The 20,138-nt window shown below is 42.0% G+C and overlaps 1 protein-coding gene across 2 annotated transcripts in view; it reads left to right on the top strand.

Annotated features, from left to right (window-relative positions):
• Positions 1-18,109, top strand: part of PPM1L (protein phosphatase, Mg2+/Mn2+ dependent 1L) — a 204,830-nt gene extending 186,721 nt beyond the window's left edge. For both annotated transcript variants that reach the window (XM_066621230.1, XM_066621231.1), the window contains exons 3-4: positions 2,638-2,799; positions 9,905-18,109. In XM_066621230.1, coding sequence (XP_066477327.1) covers positions 2,638-2,799; positions 9,905-10,251 — 509 coding nt within the window. In that variant the 3' untranslated portion in view covers positions 10,252-18,109. The remainder of the gene's footprint in view (positions 1-2,637; positions 2,800-9,904) is intronic.
• The last annotated feature ends 2,029 nt before the right edge of the window (positions 18,110-20,138 follow it).

Here is a 20,138-nt window from a genome sequence, read left to right as displayed (position 1 = left end):
CTTCGTTTTCATGCATTCATAAACAAACGGTTTTCTTAATCTTCTCCTGCATAGCTGATGTTCTTTCCCCTTCCAAGTCTCCATTATATGCAAAGACAAATGTCTCAGTCTTATGAATAATCAGATGTAAATTAACTAACTGAGGTGAAAATTCACCTTGCACTTCTCTAGCCCACATAAAAGGAAAAGAAAGCAAGCATGAAATTAATTTTATTTACCGTTAAATGATAACTGGAACATGAATTGAGACGATGAGAAAATAAATTAATTTCAGCAGTCCTCAAGTAAGTCAAGTTAAATGTCAAGTTTTCTTCCCTGGAAATATTTAATAGCTGTTTTTTAAGAGACTTGTGTCCTCGCTGCCTTTTAAAAGGAATCCCAAAAGGTGATTATTTTGGAAAAGGAGGCTATTTTGCAATCTGTATACAGTCCAATCCTTTGAGATTGCTATCCATGTTCTGGCTGAAAATCACACAGATATATTACTGAAAAAAGGAAAGAATGCAAAAAGGCCTTCAGTGGTTGTGCTTTTCTGCCTCAAAGTATGACAGCAATTTGTTTTGTGTTTATCACCATGCCTCTCTATAAACCAGCCTCTTTTAGTTTTGATGATGTTTCTAGACAACCTTAAGTCAGCTAGGGCCGTAACCCATTTTTGTTTTATATTCTCTTCTTTCTCGAAGTGTTTTGGTTCTTCATTTGATTACTCTTAAATCCACTTTTTAAAAAAGAGTGTTTTTGTAGTCAAGCCTGTACATTCACCAAACAGTAAAACTGAATTCAGTGTTCAGAATAAACAATTAAAGTTCTGCCTTCATAGTCATTTTACACTTTCAGTGTTTGATTCATTGATCACACAAGAGCTGTTCACGCAATGCCACACCTGGATACATCTGTGTACCCAGGCAACATTGTCATTCGTCTATAAATAGGTACAATCATTCACATGTTCCATTCAACACGGGTACAGTCTGTGTGCACCATACACAGATTGTTGGTCTGTAAAAATGAACCCAAGTGCAGTCATTTGGATGGAAATGCATACCAGGGTGCAGGCAACTCTACATGCTGTAAAGCATAACATTTAAATAGCCCTATAGAGGGAAAAGCACAATCACACCTGTTGGTTCCATCACTTATTTCTGTGTGTTCACTGGAGGGATTCTTAAATACACCGTGAAATAGCCTGTGCACAGACTGCTTTGTTGGAATCCACATTTACATCTACATTTAATCATGCTTTTCATATACACATATACATGCACTGCTACCTGATGCTCGTACATAACACAGGTCACTTCAGAGTAGGAAATGTGTTTGTTTGTCTCTACAGTTTCATTTGTGATGGAATGCACATATTTAATTTGCTGCTTGCACATACAACGCCTCAACAATGGAATTTGTTTGTTTGTTTGTTTTGCCTCATGAGCTAGTGGCAAAAGAGACACGTGTGCACTTCACCACTTGTACAATTTTCTACATGGACAATTCACAACATGACTGTTGCTCTGCATCCCGCCATAGGGTGCAAATTCATATTTTTTCATGAGTGAACAGTAGTAACTTAAAGCTGCATCATTCTGTAAGTATATAACCTTGAATTCTCCTTTTCCACAAAGATGCTTCCTTAATTTCCTGATATCTATAGAACAACAAGAGAAGGAGCTTTCAGGGAAGGGATAATAACTTAGTGGTTAGAGCAAATGCTTTGCTTGCCGAAAATTGCAGTCTCTGAGCATGGCATCCCCAGTTCAAAGTGTCTCAGGTAGCAGGACTAGGGAAGGGCCCTGTCTGAGACCTTGGAGAACTGCTTACATAGCATTGGACTCAATGATCTGATTAAGTCGAAGGCAGTTTCATATGTTCAGGGGATGTACAATCTACCGACCCTGCATGATGGAGCTTAACCTGGTCAGATGCACAGAAGTTGCCTGTCCTGACATTACTTCCTTTGACAGGAGTCAAGTAGGTCACAGCTGTCTCAGATATAGTTTATTCCTACAACTTGTAAATGTAAGTAGCTGTCAGTCATGAAAGGCTACAAACAGGCTGATATGTCAATGGGAATTTTCGCTCTTATTACTCTTCTTGCCCAGTGGGAGAAGACAGCTGTCAGGTTTTCACTGGCAATACATTTCTCTCTTCCTTTTGTAATTTAACGTCCATTTTCTGGTGTCCTTCAAGGTGTGGTATTTTACATGATTTATCAAGCATTTTATACATTGTGCATGTAATTAGCAGCTTCCAAAAACTAAGGATAATTTGTATATACTGTACTGTAAAGAAAAAAAGTTCCTTTTTCCTCCAGATTTCTGCAGTAGAGCCAATTAAAATTACACCTGAATGACAGGGCAGGTGAAAAATGCTGTTCTGGAGAATTGACCCTTGTAATACTGACCTAAAATCCAATATACCCAAAATATGATGAGGGGAAGAAATTGACTGTCAGATTTGATCAATGCCATTAAGCAGGCTGTCATCAGAGAACTAGATGTTTCGCTCTGATACGAATGCAGCTTGTATTTCCAATGGCTGCTGACTGGTGATAACGCAGGTGGGGGAAGTTTGTTGTGTGAGCTATAGTGATTTTCCACTCCATTGTTTTGATGCTGTCTTCCTTCCCCCTTCTCCTTTCAGGTACAACGTGTCTGATTGCATTACTGTCAGATAAGGAGCTCACGGTGGCCAATGTTGGCGATTCGAGGGGCGTCTTGTGCGATAAGGATGGAAATGCTATTCCTTTGTCACATGATCACAAACCCTATCAGCTGAAGGAGAGGAAGAGGATTAAAAGAGCTGGTACGCTTATAAAGTTTGATGTTTTTTTCTTTAGTGTCCTGATAAAATATTATAATATCCTGCATTACAAAAAAAGCAAACTGCATTATAAAACAGGGAGGAGTTAGTAGCCATTTTTTGTTGTTAGTACTTTGATAATGCATTTGTATAGAGCCGCTCTGTTGGGAGGCTCACTTCATACTCTGGAGGTCAACCCTCCAGAGTTAAGAGCGTGAAGAGAGAGCCTTGGGAGTGATGGAATGGGAGAGTCTTAAGGTACCATAGAAACAGAGGAAGGATACTAAAGAAGACCTAGGTTGGGCCACTAAATCCTGAGGGTAGACAACCAGCTGTCCAAAGCACAGAAGAATTCATCAGGAATTCTTACATCTTTTTTTAAATTGCTACCTTCTACAAAAACCCATTAATAAAGAACCAGCAGCATTGCACATGTCTCCATTCCACATTTCCATATCAACTGTAATCTTTATTTCAGCCCAGGCTCCATGATACACCTACTGGGGAGCATAGCATTTCTGAGGTGTTTCCTAACCACCAGTGCCCTATGGTAATATATTGCTCACTGCATGATTTGAGGCTATAACATACTGTGATTCAGAGCCCTGTATGATCAGTGGGCACTGGCAGGCAAATGTACTGTGAGATGAGATGTCCCCAGCGCACACTGCTAGTGATAGTTGATGTTTCCGTTAGGAAACTTGCCATGGGGGTTCCAGTAGTGTCGCCTGGGCCATTGGAGCAGGATCAGTTATTTTCCTCCAGTCCTAACCAACTTTACGCCAATGGAGCCACCCAAGGTAAGAGGACAAATGTTCCCTTATATTGAGGAGGTCTCCATGACTGCCGCCCCCTCCCACCGCAGGTTGCAGTGCTTGCCCCATAGGCAAGACTGCACCAGCACTGGAAAGTTAGTTAGGTTTGAAAGGTTTATGTTTACACCTAAAACAGCTGGAACATATTATAGCTGTGCAATACGCTTTCATTTTAATACTTGTGTTTGCTGGGAAGGGCAAATGTCAGACTGGTCTAAGGGCCAGTTCAGATCACCAAACAAACCAGAGATCTTGGGGTGGTGGTGGACAGGTCGATGAAAGTGTCGACCCAATGTGTGGCGGTGGTGAAGAAGGCCAATTCTATGCTTGGGATCATTAGGAAGGGTATTGAGAACAAAACGGCTAGTATTATAATGCCGTTGTACAAATCTATGGTAAGGCCACACCTGGAGTATTGTGTCCAGTTCTGGTCGCCGCTTCTCAAAAAAGACATAGTGGAAATGGAAAAGGTGCAAAAGAGAGCGACTAAGATGATTACGGGGCTGGGGCACCTTCCTTATGAGGAAAGGCTACGGCGTTTGGGCCTCTTCAGCCTAGAAAAGAGACGCCTGAGGGGGGACATGATTGAGACATACAAAATTATGCAGGGGATGGACAGAGTGGATAGGGAGATGCTCTTTACACTCTCACATAATACCAGAACCAGGGGATATCCACTAAAATTGAGTGTTGGGCGAGTTAGGACAGACAAAAGAAAATATTTCTTTACTCAGCGTGTGGTCGGTCTGTGGAACTCCTTGCCACAGGATGTGGTGATGGCGTCTAGCCTAGACGCCTTTAAAAGGGGATTGGACAAGTTTCTGGAGGAAAAATCCATTATGGGGTACAAGCCATGATGTGTATGCGCAACCTCCTGATTTTAGAAATGGGTTATGTCAGAATGCCAGATGCAAGGGAGGGCACCAGGATGAGGACTCTTGTTATCTGGTGTGCTCCCTGGGGCATTTGGTGGGCCGCTGTGAGATACAGGAAGCTGGACTAGATGGGCCTATGGCCTGATCCAGTGGGGCTGTTCTTATGTTCTTATGACCCAAAGTCTCCCAAGTCTTCATGCTCCCTCCACTTGCTTCCCTTACATGCTCTCCTCTGACATGGAACCATAGTAGTGGGGGGGGGGGCCCACAGGGGTGGTTGCTGTGAGCGCAGAATTCTTTGAGGCACAAAGTTTCAAAAGAAAAAAAATGTTGTAGTAATGCTTTTCAGTGGGTCCCTATACTCTGGTGATAGCCATTTTGGAAGATGGCAAATTCGCTGGATGGTACCATCTTGGAAGCTGGTTAGGGGTGCAATATTTGTCTTGCCCCGGGTGCTGGCAACCTGCGCTATGCCACTGCATGGAGCTTTGACATTGGATATCTCAGTTTGTATAAACAACAGCTCTAGGTTCAGATGAAACATCTGTTCAGATGAACAAAGGTAAAGCTGATAAACTGAATGTCCAGATCCAAGCTTTTGTAACTTCCGGTTAACTTCCAAGTTTTCATTTCAGTGGAAGATTCAAACAAACCAGATAACTTGACACAAAAACTTTAGACTCAGTAGGCATAAGCAGACACCCCACCACCTTCTTTTGATAACATTGGTTTTAATGTCCTGTAATAACAATTCACACAAAGGAGGCAATAAATCTCTATTTATGGAAGAGGGAAGAAAATGTAGATTATCTTTCCTTAGAGAGTACAAAGTAGTCTTTTAACAGCATAGCACCTATTAGCAATTAACATTTGAACCTGATTATTGTAATCCAGAAGAGAAGGTCTCATTAAAGAGATGAATATTCTGAAATGTTCACTAAATAATCAGCAGAAAGCACTCCTGCTGGTTTGAAATGTAATTTTATGTGGTTTTGTCTCTAAATGTTATATTGGCCTTGTTTTTTGTTTAATTGTATTATGAGTCTTCTGTTTTTAGTTTTCAAACTAGATTAGACATGATCATTCACAGTGTTTTTACTGATTTAGCCAAAAAGGCTGCTAGGAGGAAACTGATTCATATTCCATGTTTCTTGTATGTGATGGCACCTTGGAGAGTTTTGTCCCAGCACACTCTGAAACATTACAAAAGATCCTGGGATGCACCTTTTGGATCTTATGAGTCAGCTATTTTGGGAAGCATGATACCATGAGCTGACCTTGTAAAGGATGATACCATGGGCTGACCCCATGAAGGAAGGTTAGTCTGGGGAGGATAACAACCTCAAATGAACCACTACTGATCACACATACTGAAAGTTCTCACCAGTAGTGCCATTGTGTGAAGAATCAAGAGATCAGTTGTGCTCCAGAAAGCCACTCTTTCTTCCAGACCTTGACAAATTGTTCCATCTTCCAACTGAAACATGTGGGGAATCCAAGATAAAATACTTCATCTGCATGATTGTCAAACAAGACGTCTTGCTGGATCAGACCCAAGTTCCTCCTTAGGATTCCCACTCCAGCAGCAGGGCATAGTGGCCTTCCCTGCTGTCTGTCTCCTCCACCTGGTTTTCAATGGTACACAACATGTAGTACACACCATGGTACACACTAGTAGTGCTATCATGGCTAATATCCATGAAGAAGTTCTCTAATCTTAAAAAGAAAAAAAGAAAAAAAGATTAGACAAATTCAAGATTAGGCTTTTTAAAAGTTGTCTATGCTGGTGGCCACCACCATATCTTGTAGTTGTAAATTGCCGAAATTAATTTGCATTGTCTTTCTTTAACCAATAAAAGTTCCCAATACAAAAGGTGCTCAAGCTCATGACCATTTTGAATCCCTTCTCCATGCTGGACAGAAAACTTTTCAATATCTGAAATTGTTTGCCTTACGTTGCAATTGGGGGTCCATGTACACTTGTGCTGTGTCGTGCAGAATTGTATTCAAGCCATGCACCATGCAACAACATGCCAAGTTGTACTAGCGGCAGGCTGCATGTTCCTGATAAAAACGTACTTTATTCATGTTGAACCTCTTTAACTTCTCTAACTTGAGCCCGTCTAGCAACCACTTTCAGCAATGCCAAAAACATTTTGAAAACCTTCTTCAGCAGCTGCTTGGAAGGCAAAATGTTTGGTTTTGTAATGAGAATGTTTAAGTGCTCCTTCAAAGGCGAAAGTATGAAACGTTTTTAGGAAAATGCTTCTCATCCAACTGTAGGCAGCGCCACTTGGCTATGTTAAGATTTTAGCCTGGCCTACAGAGGCAGCAAAAAATGACTTTCTGTGCATGAATACTAACTATGGAGACTAGGATAAGCACAGTTCCATTACCATCTCCTACCTGACAGAAATGAGGGGAGAGGTTCAAGTTTGAATATTGCTTCTCTTTTGCTACAGGTGCATGCCAAGTTCAATAATTTACAGCACAGTCCTATCTTGTTCTGGAACAGGCAGGCCAGGAGGACTGCACTGCATCCAGCACAAGGTAGGGCCCCAAAGTGACTCAGCCGGAGGCATGGGGAAACTCTTCCCCTTACTCCTGGATAAGCTACCACAGCCCCAATGAGTCTCCTTGGACTTGCACCACCTCCAGAGATGGGGAATGGGGTTGGTATCCGGCATAACAGCCGAGTCCCAGCCCCACCTCCTGCTCCCTGCCTGTCTACCCCTGGGACCGCTGTCCTCCTGCCCTCCCACCTCCCTCCCACCTCTTCTCCACCTCCTCCCCGCCTTCCCCAGACCCCTGCATCGGCCGAGCTTGGCCAACACAACCTACCTAGGGCAAGCCACCACGGAGGCTGGATGCAGCCGCCATGCTCCAGTGCACCTCCATGCACTGGGATGGCTTGCTCCTGAGGAGGCGCAAATGTGCTTTACAACACGTTTGCAACCCTCCTGGGCTGGCACAGGAACTTGCACCGGCCCAAGGGCACTTTAGGATTGCACCCTTACTCTCATATTCTAGTTTTTCTATAACTTTTCCAAATGTACATGTAGCACTTGTATACACAAACAAGTATTTGTGCACACTTGTATACACAAAAGGGGATTGGACAAGTTTCTGGAGGAAAAATCCATTATGGGTTACAAGCCATGATGTGCATGTACAACCTCCTGATTTTAGAAATGGGCTATGTCAGAATGCCAGGTGCAAGGGAGGGCACCAGAATGAGGTCTCTTTTTATCTGGTGTGCTCCCTGGGGCATTTGGTGGGCCACTGTGAGATACAGGAAGCTGGACTAGATGGGCCTATGGCCTGATCTAGTGGGGCTGTTCTTATGTTCATAAGTAAGTAAGTAAAATTGTTATCTGTATGATGGTATCTGTATCTCTAAAACAAACTGGGGCACACATTTTCATCAGAGAACAGCATGGGAGGAAGTTTAAGCCCCCTTTGAACCATGGCTGAAATCTAATTGATGGCTTTTTAGGAGGGGTCCTGGATTCAACTGCTGCTTGCGCCTCTTTCCCTGTCAACTACAGATTGATGGGGTTGTAGCTTTTTAAAAGGGCTACATATATCCAGCTCCAGCAGTCAACATGTTGCTTTGATGGGTCAGAGCCACTGAATCTACTGAATTTTATCTGCATTTTGCCCTCCTGGCACGGAATCCTTTATTCAAAGGAAGCTGTTGCTTATGTATTCATTTTTTCTCTCCTTGCATTTTCTCTGCTGAACTCCACATATGGGGTGATTATTTTCACAAGACTTCTGATTCATTTACCACTGCAGTTCAGCCAATGCTGCTTGATGGAAGGGAGGATAAACTTTGTGTGTGCTTTCTTTTTTTTAATGCCCTAGAGTAAGATTTTGGACTTTATAAGAGTGTCTCCAATGACCCCTCTCCTTCATAAATCTTTGTAAATGAGTGGTGAACCTCCTCTTGAACCTCCTCTTGAATTGTACCAAAGGGAAATGGAGGCCTTGATTAGAACTAGAGGGTGGGTTGTCTGAGCACAGACAAGAAGATTTCCTGTATGTCAAACTGCTGAGATGAAGGCTGAGTTCTCTGGCTGTTTAGCAGTTTGTCACATCCATTTCATGAGCTAAAAAACATAAGGAAGCATTTGCCTCTAGGAATCTGTGCGTCAACCATTTCAATAGAAATGGCATGCATACTGACACAGCCCAGCTCTTACAGCAATGTTTGGATGTTGCATGCATCCCTTAGATTTCAAGAGACATACTATAAAATTGATTTTCCGGTAGGTTCAGGGAGGGGGAATCCAACTCTAAGGAGATTATCTTTGCAATATGTTTACTCTGGCTTTGTTAAGCTTCCATGCTACTCAGTATACTTTTTCTCAAAGCGCATATTTTTCCAGCCCAATTCTATCCATGTTTATTTGGGGGCTAGTCCCGCTGAGTAAATGTGCATAGGATTGCAGCCTTAGGATGGAAATATCATATTCTCCCAGTCACACACGCACATTCCTGGTAATGTGTTGGATAACATATGCATGTTGTGGCATCAACATCTGTGTTCCCTGGCCAATGAAATGAAGCAGGAACCACACATCAGGATCACATCGTGAGTTGTGTAAGTGCTTTTACATAGAGGGGAAAGAGCTTGATTTAGGGGTTTCATTTATGGCAGTGTCCTCTTTTCTTAAGTAAGTTGTCATTCTGACCTTAAGGGAATGACACAGTGTAGACCAAAACCACTAAAACTTTTTTTTTCTTGGAGACTTCCATTAAACTGAAGCACAATTAGAATTAGTTATAATGAGATAGTCCTTCAAGGAAAAAAAATATATTTTCAGCCTTGCTTTTTCCAAATTGTGGCCCCATGGAGTCTTTTCTACCCTATGATTCAGCGGCACAGTATGGGAAAGTCTTTTCTGTGGACAGGAGGTGCAGGATGTGAAACATGTATGGGGAAAAAATTGTAACAAGAAATGTGAACTAAAACATCTCTTTTTCTAGTTTAATGCAGGGCGCTGCAAACCGTGTCCCGTGGGGTGGATCCAGTGCACATGTGAATCTGTCCCCCAGATGAGCAGAACACTCTGTTCCACCATGGAGCCTCCTTACCGTGCTGCCGATCTCCCCCAAAATGCACGCCAGCCAGCCGCTTCTGGGGTCAGTCAACCCAGCAGGCTTTGCGCCCAGATTTTTGGACAGAAGTGGCTGGCCCGCAAGCAGTTTGGGGGAGATCAGTGGCACGGTAAGGAGGCTCCCTGACGGAAAGGAGTGTTCTGTTAACACCGGAGAAGCCTTTTTCGGGATGCAGCTGTCTCCAGTTTGGAAACCACTGGTTTAATGTATCAGAGGCACAAATGTTTCTAAGAACAATCCCATACAGCAGCAATTGAATGCAATGTGTGTGAGCATGTGTTTTCTTTCCTGCAGGTGGTTTCATCAGCTTTAATGGTTCCTGGCGTGTGCAGGGGATCCTGGCGATGTCCCGCTCCCTTGGAGATTATCCGCTGAAAAACCTGAATGTTGTCATCCCTGACCCTGATATCCTGACCTTTGACCTGGACAAACTCCAGCCAGAGTTCATGATCTTAGCCTCAGATGGGCTGTGGGATGCTTTTAGCAACGAGGAGGCTGTTCGGTTCATCAAAGAACGCTTGGATGAGCCACACTTTGGAGCTAAGAGTATAGTCCTACAGTCCTTTTACAGAGGATGCCCTGACAACATAACAGTCATGGTGGTGAAGTTCAAGAATAGCAGCAAAACAGAAGAGCAGTAAAAATCATACGTCTCTGCCTCTCTTTTGGCGAACTTCTTCATCCAACCCTTACACTTCAACACAGTAGACAGCTGTAGCAAGCACATTAGCGTTAAGACTGTACATCTAAAAAGGAATGACTAAAATCACTCTTTTTGATAAGTCAGAGCTATGCAGCAAACACCTTCAAAACCATTGTTTAAAGACAATATTTTCCCGCATCTCTGTTCCTTTGACTCTAAGCTTAGAAAATTTCATCCATTTTAAAGGCTAATGTCTCCTGCTTGGCTATTTAGAATACCTGCCATTTCACCTGAGAGCTTCAAATGGGCACTTGGAGCGGCTATGCAGGGGCAACCCCGGGAACGGCTGGTAACTTGTAAGCAAGTAATGGGAAATGTTTTGTGGGCTTTGCACTAATGCAACTATCTCCATTTTGCTATGCTTTCTTCAGTGCTACTGCACTCTGTTTTTCTAAACTGCAGAAGTAAGAAGGCGAGGTGGGGGAAGGATTTACAATTGCTGATCTTAGGAGATCAAGGATTTATAATTGCTTTCATAGGAGAATGAAGAGGAAGAGCCTGTTGGTACAGAAAAGACTTCTCTCTCTCTCTCTCTCTCTCTCTCTCTCTCTCTCTCTCTCTCTTCGTTATTAAACATCCCCTTCCTGCCACATAATTAGGGAGAAGCTATCGAACTTTTCCATAGCTGTGTGTTTATACTGTTGATACACCTGCCTTTTAACAACGCTTTGCCTTCTTATTCCATACAGCAGATACAGCATCTGGGGTCTTCACTCATCAGAAAAATAGCACAGGTGGCGTTCATTAACTCTTGCTTCTAGAAATGCTGAGTGTCAGGGTTGGACCATGACCATGCAAAATATATACATCAAAGATAATCAAATAAGTTAGAAGAGTTTTTAGCACAGGAGATTCTTAGATTACTTTAGAATTCCTTTTCAGTTAGTGAGATGTGATCATACAAGAGGCAGAGATGTTGATGAAGCAAATGAGCTTGGAATAAGAACACACTGCCTAAAAACTAGCTTTTCAATAGGATTAAAGCCTAGTTCAAAAGACCTGGGAAGGGAAAAATAAATCTGATGGCCTAGTATTTAATGATGTAATACAGTGGACCCTGCTTTACATTGCATTCAGCAGACAGTAAAATCACTTTACAGTGGACTCTGTTGTAATAAAACAAGGTTCACTATATAATACGTTATTCACTTACCAATGGGCTTACGATTGCCACCTTGTGGATGATGAGTAAGCCAATCAGTAATGTAAATGCACGTGTTCGGTAGCATCTTAGCCGATAGCAGCAGTGTTTCTCAACCTGGGGGTCATGACTCCCCAGAGCAGTCATTGATATTTTTGTTTGGGACACTACCCCCTTAAGGAGTATCATCACATTGGGTCATTGGTTGGACCCATAGGTGCAATTTAAAAAAACCCATTTTTTACTTACATGCATTTGATAGTGGTGGCAGTGAAATCCACAAGTACCACACTAACAGCACTTATAGCTCCTCAGTTGGGTTGCTACCTTCCCTAAAGTGGTAATATCCCAAACGAAGGTTGAAAACCTCTGGTATAGAGGGAGGGATGCAGCCTTGTAATTTGTGTTTTAGAATTAGAACATTGTGAAAGTGGATAACCATGGCTCTTAAAGAGCACAGTAGACACCTTTCTAAATCACCTTTTAGAGAAGGAAATAGCTTAGTACTGTGGTAGGAACTTCAACTTCCAAAGTCTTGGAATAAATTACTGAAAAATATGCATTATTTGGTTCACATCAGTATTTTCACAATACAATGGTGCCTCCAGAAGAGATTAGCATGGTGAAGCTGGGGTCCACTGTAGTCAAGAGGCCAGCATTAGCTATGAAAAGTATTTACATAGAGCTGTAATTTGAATATTGTATGTTAGGAAATTGGTTTTTCTAACTTCAGTATTTGCTGAATGGTAATTTAGGAGTAATTTGCTGTAATCTCCCACAGTTCTCATCATATGACAATGTCCTGGTGAAAGAGATGGGTAGGTTTGCCTGTGGAGCACTGTGGGAGTTCAGTGTAATTTATACTTTCATAAAATGCACTTGTTTTGGCCATGCCATTTTATGCCAAAACACAACAAGAGAAACCCTGAACCAGTTTGCCTGTACCAATAAAGATCTGACCCTGTTGCTCAGTGGTTCCCAAACTGTGCATCACAATGCACTGTGGCATTGTGAATCACTTGCTAGGGTGTCATGGGATGCTTTCTGCCCAGTAGGGAGACCGTACTGCACTGCTCCAAAAAGCGGTTGGGTGCTTGGCATGGCAGGAAGAGCTCGCATATGGTTTTCATGCACTGGGAAAAGTCCACCTGCCCTGGCCCCCGTACCGCTGTTTGAAGCTCAGTCGCAGGTTTCTGAACGCTGAAATAACCAGTGATGATATCATTGCTTGTTACTTCCAAAAGCCACGTGCTACGTTTGCAGTGTGTGTGTGTGGGGGGGGGCATTGCAGGTCCCAACAGAACCTTTTCACATGCACCAGTGGAGTGAAGATGCCCCACCAGACCAAGTAAGTCCAACATGGGGAGAGCAGGCAGGGAGTGGAACTGGGAAGAAATGGGGCAGGTGGGCAGATTGGGCCCTGGAGAGGGCAGAATTGGCAGTTCACCATCTCTTAGCCCCCTTCCGGGGCCTGATCCACCATTTTAGATTTAGTTGTTGGCTATAAGCTTTGGAAATTGTAAAAAATATTAGAGAAAGGATGAGTGTAAATGTATACCTATCACACATCTTGATCAGAAAGTATCAACTTTACTGAACATAATAGCTATCACTCAGTTTTTTTTAAATGAAGGTCAGAAACTTTTATATTAAAATGTAGGACAAAATGAGCAAATGAAAATAGGAATTTGACATCAGTTGAAAAAAACAAATCAGGGTATTACATATTGAAGCAACCAGCAAGTGTGTTTGTTAATTTGCATTCTGTTGTAAGGAAAGAAAAACTCATTGTAACAGGCATTAGGCCACTGGCAAATACAGAATACAGGTTGCATTCAAACAAGTGTTGAAAAGACCTTGTTTGCCCAGCAACTCAGACAAATAAGAAATCCCAGTTTTGCACTGTACATGAGTTCATTAGGAATTAATAGCATCATAAGCATATTTATAGACTTGTTTACAGTATTCATAGCATAGGAAAGGCTTCTATAGCAGGAAGTAAAAGCATAACGAGAGAATAGGGCATGGCTTAATGGAATCGCATAAACTATTGTTTGACTTGAGAAAACATCTCATAATTTTATACAAAATATATAAGGGGATTTAAAATGAATTCCTATCATTCACAGAGTGATACATCAAAAGTGTTCATTTTTCACCCCCTTTAGGACATTAGAAAGACACATATTTTTGTAAATAAACAAACAAAGCAGCTTGCCTTTGTTGCCACTGAGTTCAATAAGAGTACTGCCAGATAATGAATGGTGCTTTTAGTTCAAGTTTGTACATTCTAGGCTTACTGATGTCATTTGGACGATGTGTACCTTACTCATATGAGAAATTTGTGGATGTGACATACTGATATTTATCCCAGTTCATTTCTAATTCTGATTTGGCTCTATACAGGCATAATGTATAGTCATAGTTCATCCTAACTATGGTTAGCTTCCTTAACAAACATGTCCGAGATTGTAAGTGTAGAATGAAACCATGGCAGAGCTTACTGAACCCAGCCATGCTGGATGGCATATATAGTGAACCATTAGCAACACCAGCTTGCTAACGGACTAACAGAAAGACTGAAGTAACTGCCTTAACCTTGGTTTGCCCACTGGGGGAGGTAATACCAAATTTTAGTTAGTGCAAACTGTTATTTACAAGGCCACTTTGAACCATGCTTTCCATCCTCATTTGTTGCTATCCTTAACCATGGGTAAAAAAAATAAAAACCATGATTTAGGTTTATGGATACAGAGGGTAGGAAAGTGAAACAATGATGAAGATTGCTTTGTAATTAAACATAAATAAATTTCAATTAGTTTAAGTACGAGCAACATGCTGAGAATTCATAGGAAATCACTATGGTCCTTAATATATTTTTTGTTACTTTTGTATTGTATTAATGAATGGTAAAAAGGCTTGGCCATTTGCAGTTGACACAGAAGGAATGACAATGTATTCAGCTATTAGAGTTAAAATGGTGGAGTGATACAGTACACTTGCTTAGGGCATTGTATGTGCTTTGTAAAAAAAAGTGCAACTAATTACGCACAAGATTTGTATATTCTTCTGCAAGTTCTATAAGCATCTTGGATCACGCAAGAGGTTTCCAATTGCTTGTATCAGAGCTTGTTCAGAATGAATATCCTTCTGAGAAACATGGTGTACAATGCACTCGATAGAGTGCATATTCCCACAAAGCAGCTTCTTTCATTATAAGAACAATCTATCAACATTTATTGTGATCCATTATACTCCCTGAAAACATCTAAAGCAATTAGTTCAATGTTCCTAACACTACTAGCAGACTATGTAGACCAGGAGTGTTAAACATAAGGCCCGTGGACCGAATTTGGCCCCCAGAAGCAGTGTACCAGCCTGCATTATAATTGGGCTCTCTCATATCTTGAAAATATGAACAAAGTTTGCACAATTTCTCTTCTGCCATTTGCAGCTAATGAGTTTCTAGGTGAGAACAAAGTGCTTATTTCTGGCCTTCATCTGCTTAATGATGTCACTTTCTGCTTAATGATGTCACTTCCAGCCCTCAGCAGGCAATGTCAATGCTAACTTCGGCCCTCTGTATGAAACGAGTTTGACACCCCTGATGTACACTACACGATTAATGCACAATCCACAGAAACTTAATTGTGTTTCAGTTGCATTGAAATCTACAGGCATAATCCAGCCAAAATTATGCACTTTTAAACCCCATTAATTTTACTGGGAGAGATGAGCATAACCTTTAATATATCCTATTGAAATTAATGGCATGTAGTTTTCACAGAATTTATGGGTGGCATCCAGAGCTTTGGCACAGTGGAACTGTGCTGGCAGATGTGATAACCATGACCAGAAGGAGACTCCCATCTGGGCAAGGGGAGCCACTGTGCTGGATGCTATCTTAAGTGTTTAAAAGTGTTTATAAAATAAGGGTGGTTCACACTGTTGCAGGTTATGCACCACTGCATCAATTTCATGCATGCCCGTCCTTGGATGCATATGGACCTGTTTCATGTGGATGGTGCATACTGTAGGATGGAAGTACAATTGTCACAAACTTTGACCCATCCTTGATTGTGAAAACTGCATGTACTGGTGTTCATATGTACTTCGTGTTTACCCTGTGCAATTTCTGTGCAAGTTTTGAATGAGTGCATGCCCAAGGACTGGCACTTATGGGTGTGAAAGCAACCATGTGAATCAACTTGACTTTCTCTGGAAAGAAAACATAACCTGTGTCCTGCTCCAAACAGACCTAACCTGTGGGTGCTGTATTTTTGATGCTTGTTCACTCTGTTCCCACAAACATTTGGTCACTGAAACGCATGTGGATCCATTTTAAAAATTTCTGAAAAAAGATTTTGAAAATGATACATTTTTTTAAAGTTCTATATTCTATTTTAAATACACTGAACTGACATTGGCCTACCCTGGACTTGAATGGGATATTGCAACTCTCACAGCTTTCATTTGAGACAAACATAGGAAGTCTAATTGTGTACTGGTCTTAAATGAACACATGAAGCTGCCTTATATAGAGTCAGGGCTCTAACCTATCTAGCCAAGTACTGTCTACACTGGCTGGCCTCAGCTGTCCAGAGTTTCAGGCAGAGACCTTTCCTATCACCTGCTACTTGGTCCTTTTAACTGGAGGACTTAACATAAGGATGTATGTGCTCAGCCATTGAATTATAACACCTTCCTTGTATCTTAGTACTTTAAGACTGCAATCCTAACCACACTTTCCTGAGAGTAAGCCCATTGAACAAAATAGGACTTACTTCTGAGTAGACCTGATTAGGATTGTGCCCTAAGTTGCTAATATCTTAGGGCCCAATCCTATCCAACTTTCCAGCACTGATGCAGCTGCAATGCAGCCCCGAGGTAAAGGAGCAAACATTCTCTTACCTTCAGGATGCCTCCATGACTGCACCCCCAATGCAGGATGCAGCACACGCCCTGTTGGCATGGCTGCATTGGCACTGGAAAATTGGATAGGATTGGGACCTTAGTACCCTACCTTAGAGTGCAGTGAATGAGGAGCTTCAGAACAAAAAATAGGAATACAACAGGAGAAAAAATTATCCAGATCAGTTTATTAGGGGTAAAAATCATGTGATTCATTGGTTAGGTTACTCAGGCTGCAATCCTATTCATACTTCCCTGGGGAAAGTAGCAATTTGGGGGGATGCTGTGGCTCTTAACATTACAATCATATCTTAATTTTCCCAGCTATAAATGTGTCTGCCTCAAAACAATTCCCTAGAGCAGTTGTTACCCCTGATGTCAGAGTTTTTGTTGAAAAGCAACAAGGTTCCATCAAGATACTCAGTGAACTAAAATAAGTAAACATTTTTGGAAGATTTCCAGCCTAAAGTCTAGCTGTTGTTAACAATCAGAACAAATAACAGCAAGATACTCAGAGCAAGTCTGACCCCCCCTTTGTTCTACCACTTCGTAATACCTAGTTGTGCTGCTGTTTGACATTGCTGCTTCCAGAATTACAAACACGATAATCCCAGGTCACTGTAGGTCCTCAAATAACCTAAATTTGAATAGAGTTAGTACAGCACAGCTGGATTGTCAGCACTACAGGGCTGATACAGAAGCAAATGGGACTGGATGATAAGGTCCCAATGTGAACAGGGACAACTCATCTCTAAGTAGTAGGACCTAAGAGAGATCACTTGCCCTGGGATGATTAAGAAGTGCTTAGCTCTCTTCCCACCTGTGTGCCAGAGTTGCAGGCAACATACCAGAATATCATTCTTATGGTGCTTTACACACAGAGAGAGAGAGAGAGAGAGTGTGTGTGTGTGTACAAGGATGATTGTGCCACTGTAGCCAAAGCCTTTCCATAAGAGCCAATGATCTTTTATTGCAGGCACTGGGTACAAAAGTCCGGAAAAGGCCCCAAGGTGCTTTCTACTTTGCTCATCTTCTAGATTTGAGTTTTGGAAACACAAAACGCACATGGCTGTGTTAAGATGCAGGCAGGCAGAATTTAGCAATGTGGAACAAACACATCTGTGTTCCAGACAGGTCATTAGTCCATCAATCGGGAATCCAAGTCAGAAAACAGCCTTCTTCTGTGGAACATACATTACTTTTGCACACATCTTAAGATACAGACTTGTGCCTCTGAGACTTCAGGAAGAATTCTGGAAGAAATCGTTACCAAATTTCAAAACAAACCCATTGTGGTACCTATACTTATATCCTATCAACTTTAACCTATCAGCATCCAGCAGTTTGGCCATCATCCACAGTAAAAGAAGGAACTGGTGAACCTCAGCAATTCTGCAACTAGTAGAGGTTCTCTTTTGTATCTATTCTACATCTGTCTCTAAGAGACAATTTGAAACATGGTCAAAAGAAAAATGTAAATACTAAAACATTAGGTGGAGTATAATCCAAAAGTGACAGTGCCCTGTCACTTAGATGTAGGTAACTATGGTATCTTCAGTGTGTGCATTAGAGGTAGATTTTTTTTAATTTATATGTGTGAAAAATAAATGTTTCATGCAATTGCAGATTCTGTATTCATGTCTACAGGAAGTGTAAACTACTGAGCAGATATGACCTTGGTTGTATGGTTAAAATAAAAATAAAGGCTTTAAAATAAGCATATTTAAATAAATTGGGTTTTTTTCTTCTGTATTTGATTCCTTGCAAACCACTGATTGATTTTCCATTGAATGCACATCTCCATCCAATATAGGAGTGACGTTAGGCTCTGTTATATACTACCCAGGTGGTTAGGCTCTGTTATATACTACCCAATATATGATATACACCTACACACTTCTTACAGTGCTTAAGGCTTCCCTACTAGCTGTAGAACCATTAATATATGATGCTTCTCCCTCCAGTGGCTTCAATAATAACATATATGAATTATCAATGAATTATTAGTATTAGTATTCCGCCTTTCTTCCCGAAGGGCATCCAAGGCAGCTATGGCAGGGAAGGAGGTGAGAAGCAAGATCTTGAGCCTTCTAGAATTTGCTGTGTATAAATGTATAAAGTCACCAAAAACAGTCAACGCCCTTTGGATTTCCTTAGTGGACAAGGAACTGATCAGGCATTCCCCAGAACCTTCTCCTCTGGAATCCATCTTGCAGCACAAAATCCCCAGCACGCTGAAGGAACATGTTTGTAAGCTTTCTTCGGTTAGTTAAATATCTGTGTACTGAATCACACTTTTATCAAATGCACTTACATTTGTATTTGCTTTACATCTTCGGTATACAAATAGATTTTGCTCTTTCTAACATACATTGTAGTCTGGCTGGATCCTGCTGGAACCTGCGTGACACAGAATCTGGCAGGATCAGCCTCTGATATCAAGACACATGTCAACAGGGGAGTGAGAAGAGACAGATTGAAAAAATCAATTTCAAATGTATCACAGCAGACTTAAATATAGCCAAAAAAATTTTTAAAGCTCTATGAGATCTGGAGAGCAGGACTAGACAATAAATGCTAAAAAAAGAAACAAAGTTAATACATGGAAAATATGAGTGGCTTACAACCCAATCCTATTGGCCATTTATACCAGTGGAAGACACGTTCTGCCAGCATAAACAGCTTTACAGCTGTTGCAAACTGACAGTGAGTGGCAAGCAGCCAGCTCCACATGAAGATGGACACTCAATGCCAGTCAGAGCAGGTAAGGTGGCACAGGTCAGGAGGAAGGTGCCCGCTGAATCCTAACCCCCCTTCCTGATACTCCATTATGTGTCAGCAAGGACTTGCGCCAGCTATAGAACTGGCACAGGTTTGAGTTGTCCCATGGCAGCTGCTGGAGCTTACCCTGAAAAAGGAACTAATGTTTCCTTACCCCAAAGAGGCTTCAACTTGCCAAAACTCCCTGAAGGATACAGCAGAAGCCACACTGGCACTGCTGCGTCACCACATGGGGGTGTTAGGATTTGGCTGCTAATGTTATACTGTACACCCATGTTTCTCTGGAACCATCCCATAAATGTATAAGCCTTGAAACAGGCACTCTGGTCATTTCACAAAGCCACCATGCCTATAAAAGTATACCTAAGCTTGGATCAGTTCACATAGGCTGGTTCTCTAATGAGCCCAACTGCCAGATGGCACATTAGGTAAAATGACAGGATGCACTCGCACCATGTGCCATCACACTGGGCCAGCTGAGTACCTTCAGCTGCACCAACTACTGCCATGAGCACTGCTACTCCAAATTCTTCCCAGCTGGCCAGAAGAATCCTTCCACCTGCCTGCTTCCTTTTTACAGTCCTGCTTGATGTCAAACAGCAGGCTGGCTGCCGGGCTTGGGGGGGAAACAGCAGTGCACAAAGGTGTGGGGGCTGCCTCTGCCAAAGAGACATGAAGGAAGGGAGGAGACTTTCCTAATTCCACCGCCATGGTAAGAGGCTAGGGGAAAGTACACATAGAGTCTTGATCTGCCTGCAATAACAGGCTCAGGAATGAAGCTGTTCTGTGATAGTGCCAGGGCCTAGGAGAGGAGGGTAAAGGGGGTAATATGTACCTGGGCCCAGGGTCAGAAAGGGGGCCCAGGAGTCATAGGAGGGGGCCCAGAAAGTTCCTGGGATCTGACATTTTTCTGTCTCACCTGAACTTACTGCCTGTGCATGATGCTGAAGGCACAACCATGGGCATGCAGTGGCAACTGCTGCTGCAAGTGA

The sequence above is a fragment of the Tiliqua scincoides genome, chromosome 3 (assembly GCF_035046505.1).
Source record: "Tiliqua scincoides isolate rTilSci1 chromosome 3, rTilSci1.hap2, whole genome shotgun sequence".
In the NCBI taxonomy this organism is placed as follows: domain Eukaryota; kingdom Metazoa; phylum Chordata; class Lepidosauria; order Squamata; family Scincidae; genus Tiliqua; species Tiliqua scincoides.
The sequence above is the reverse complement of the archived record's forward strand: the minus strand, read 5'-3'. Positions and strand labels throughout refer to the sequence as shown.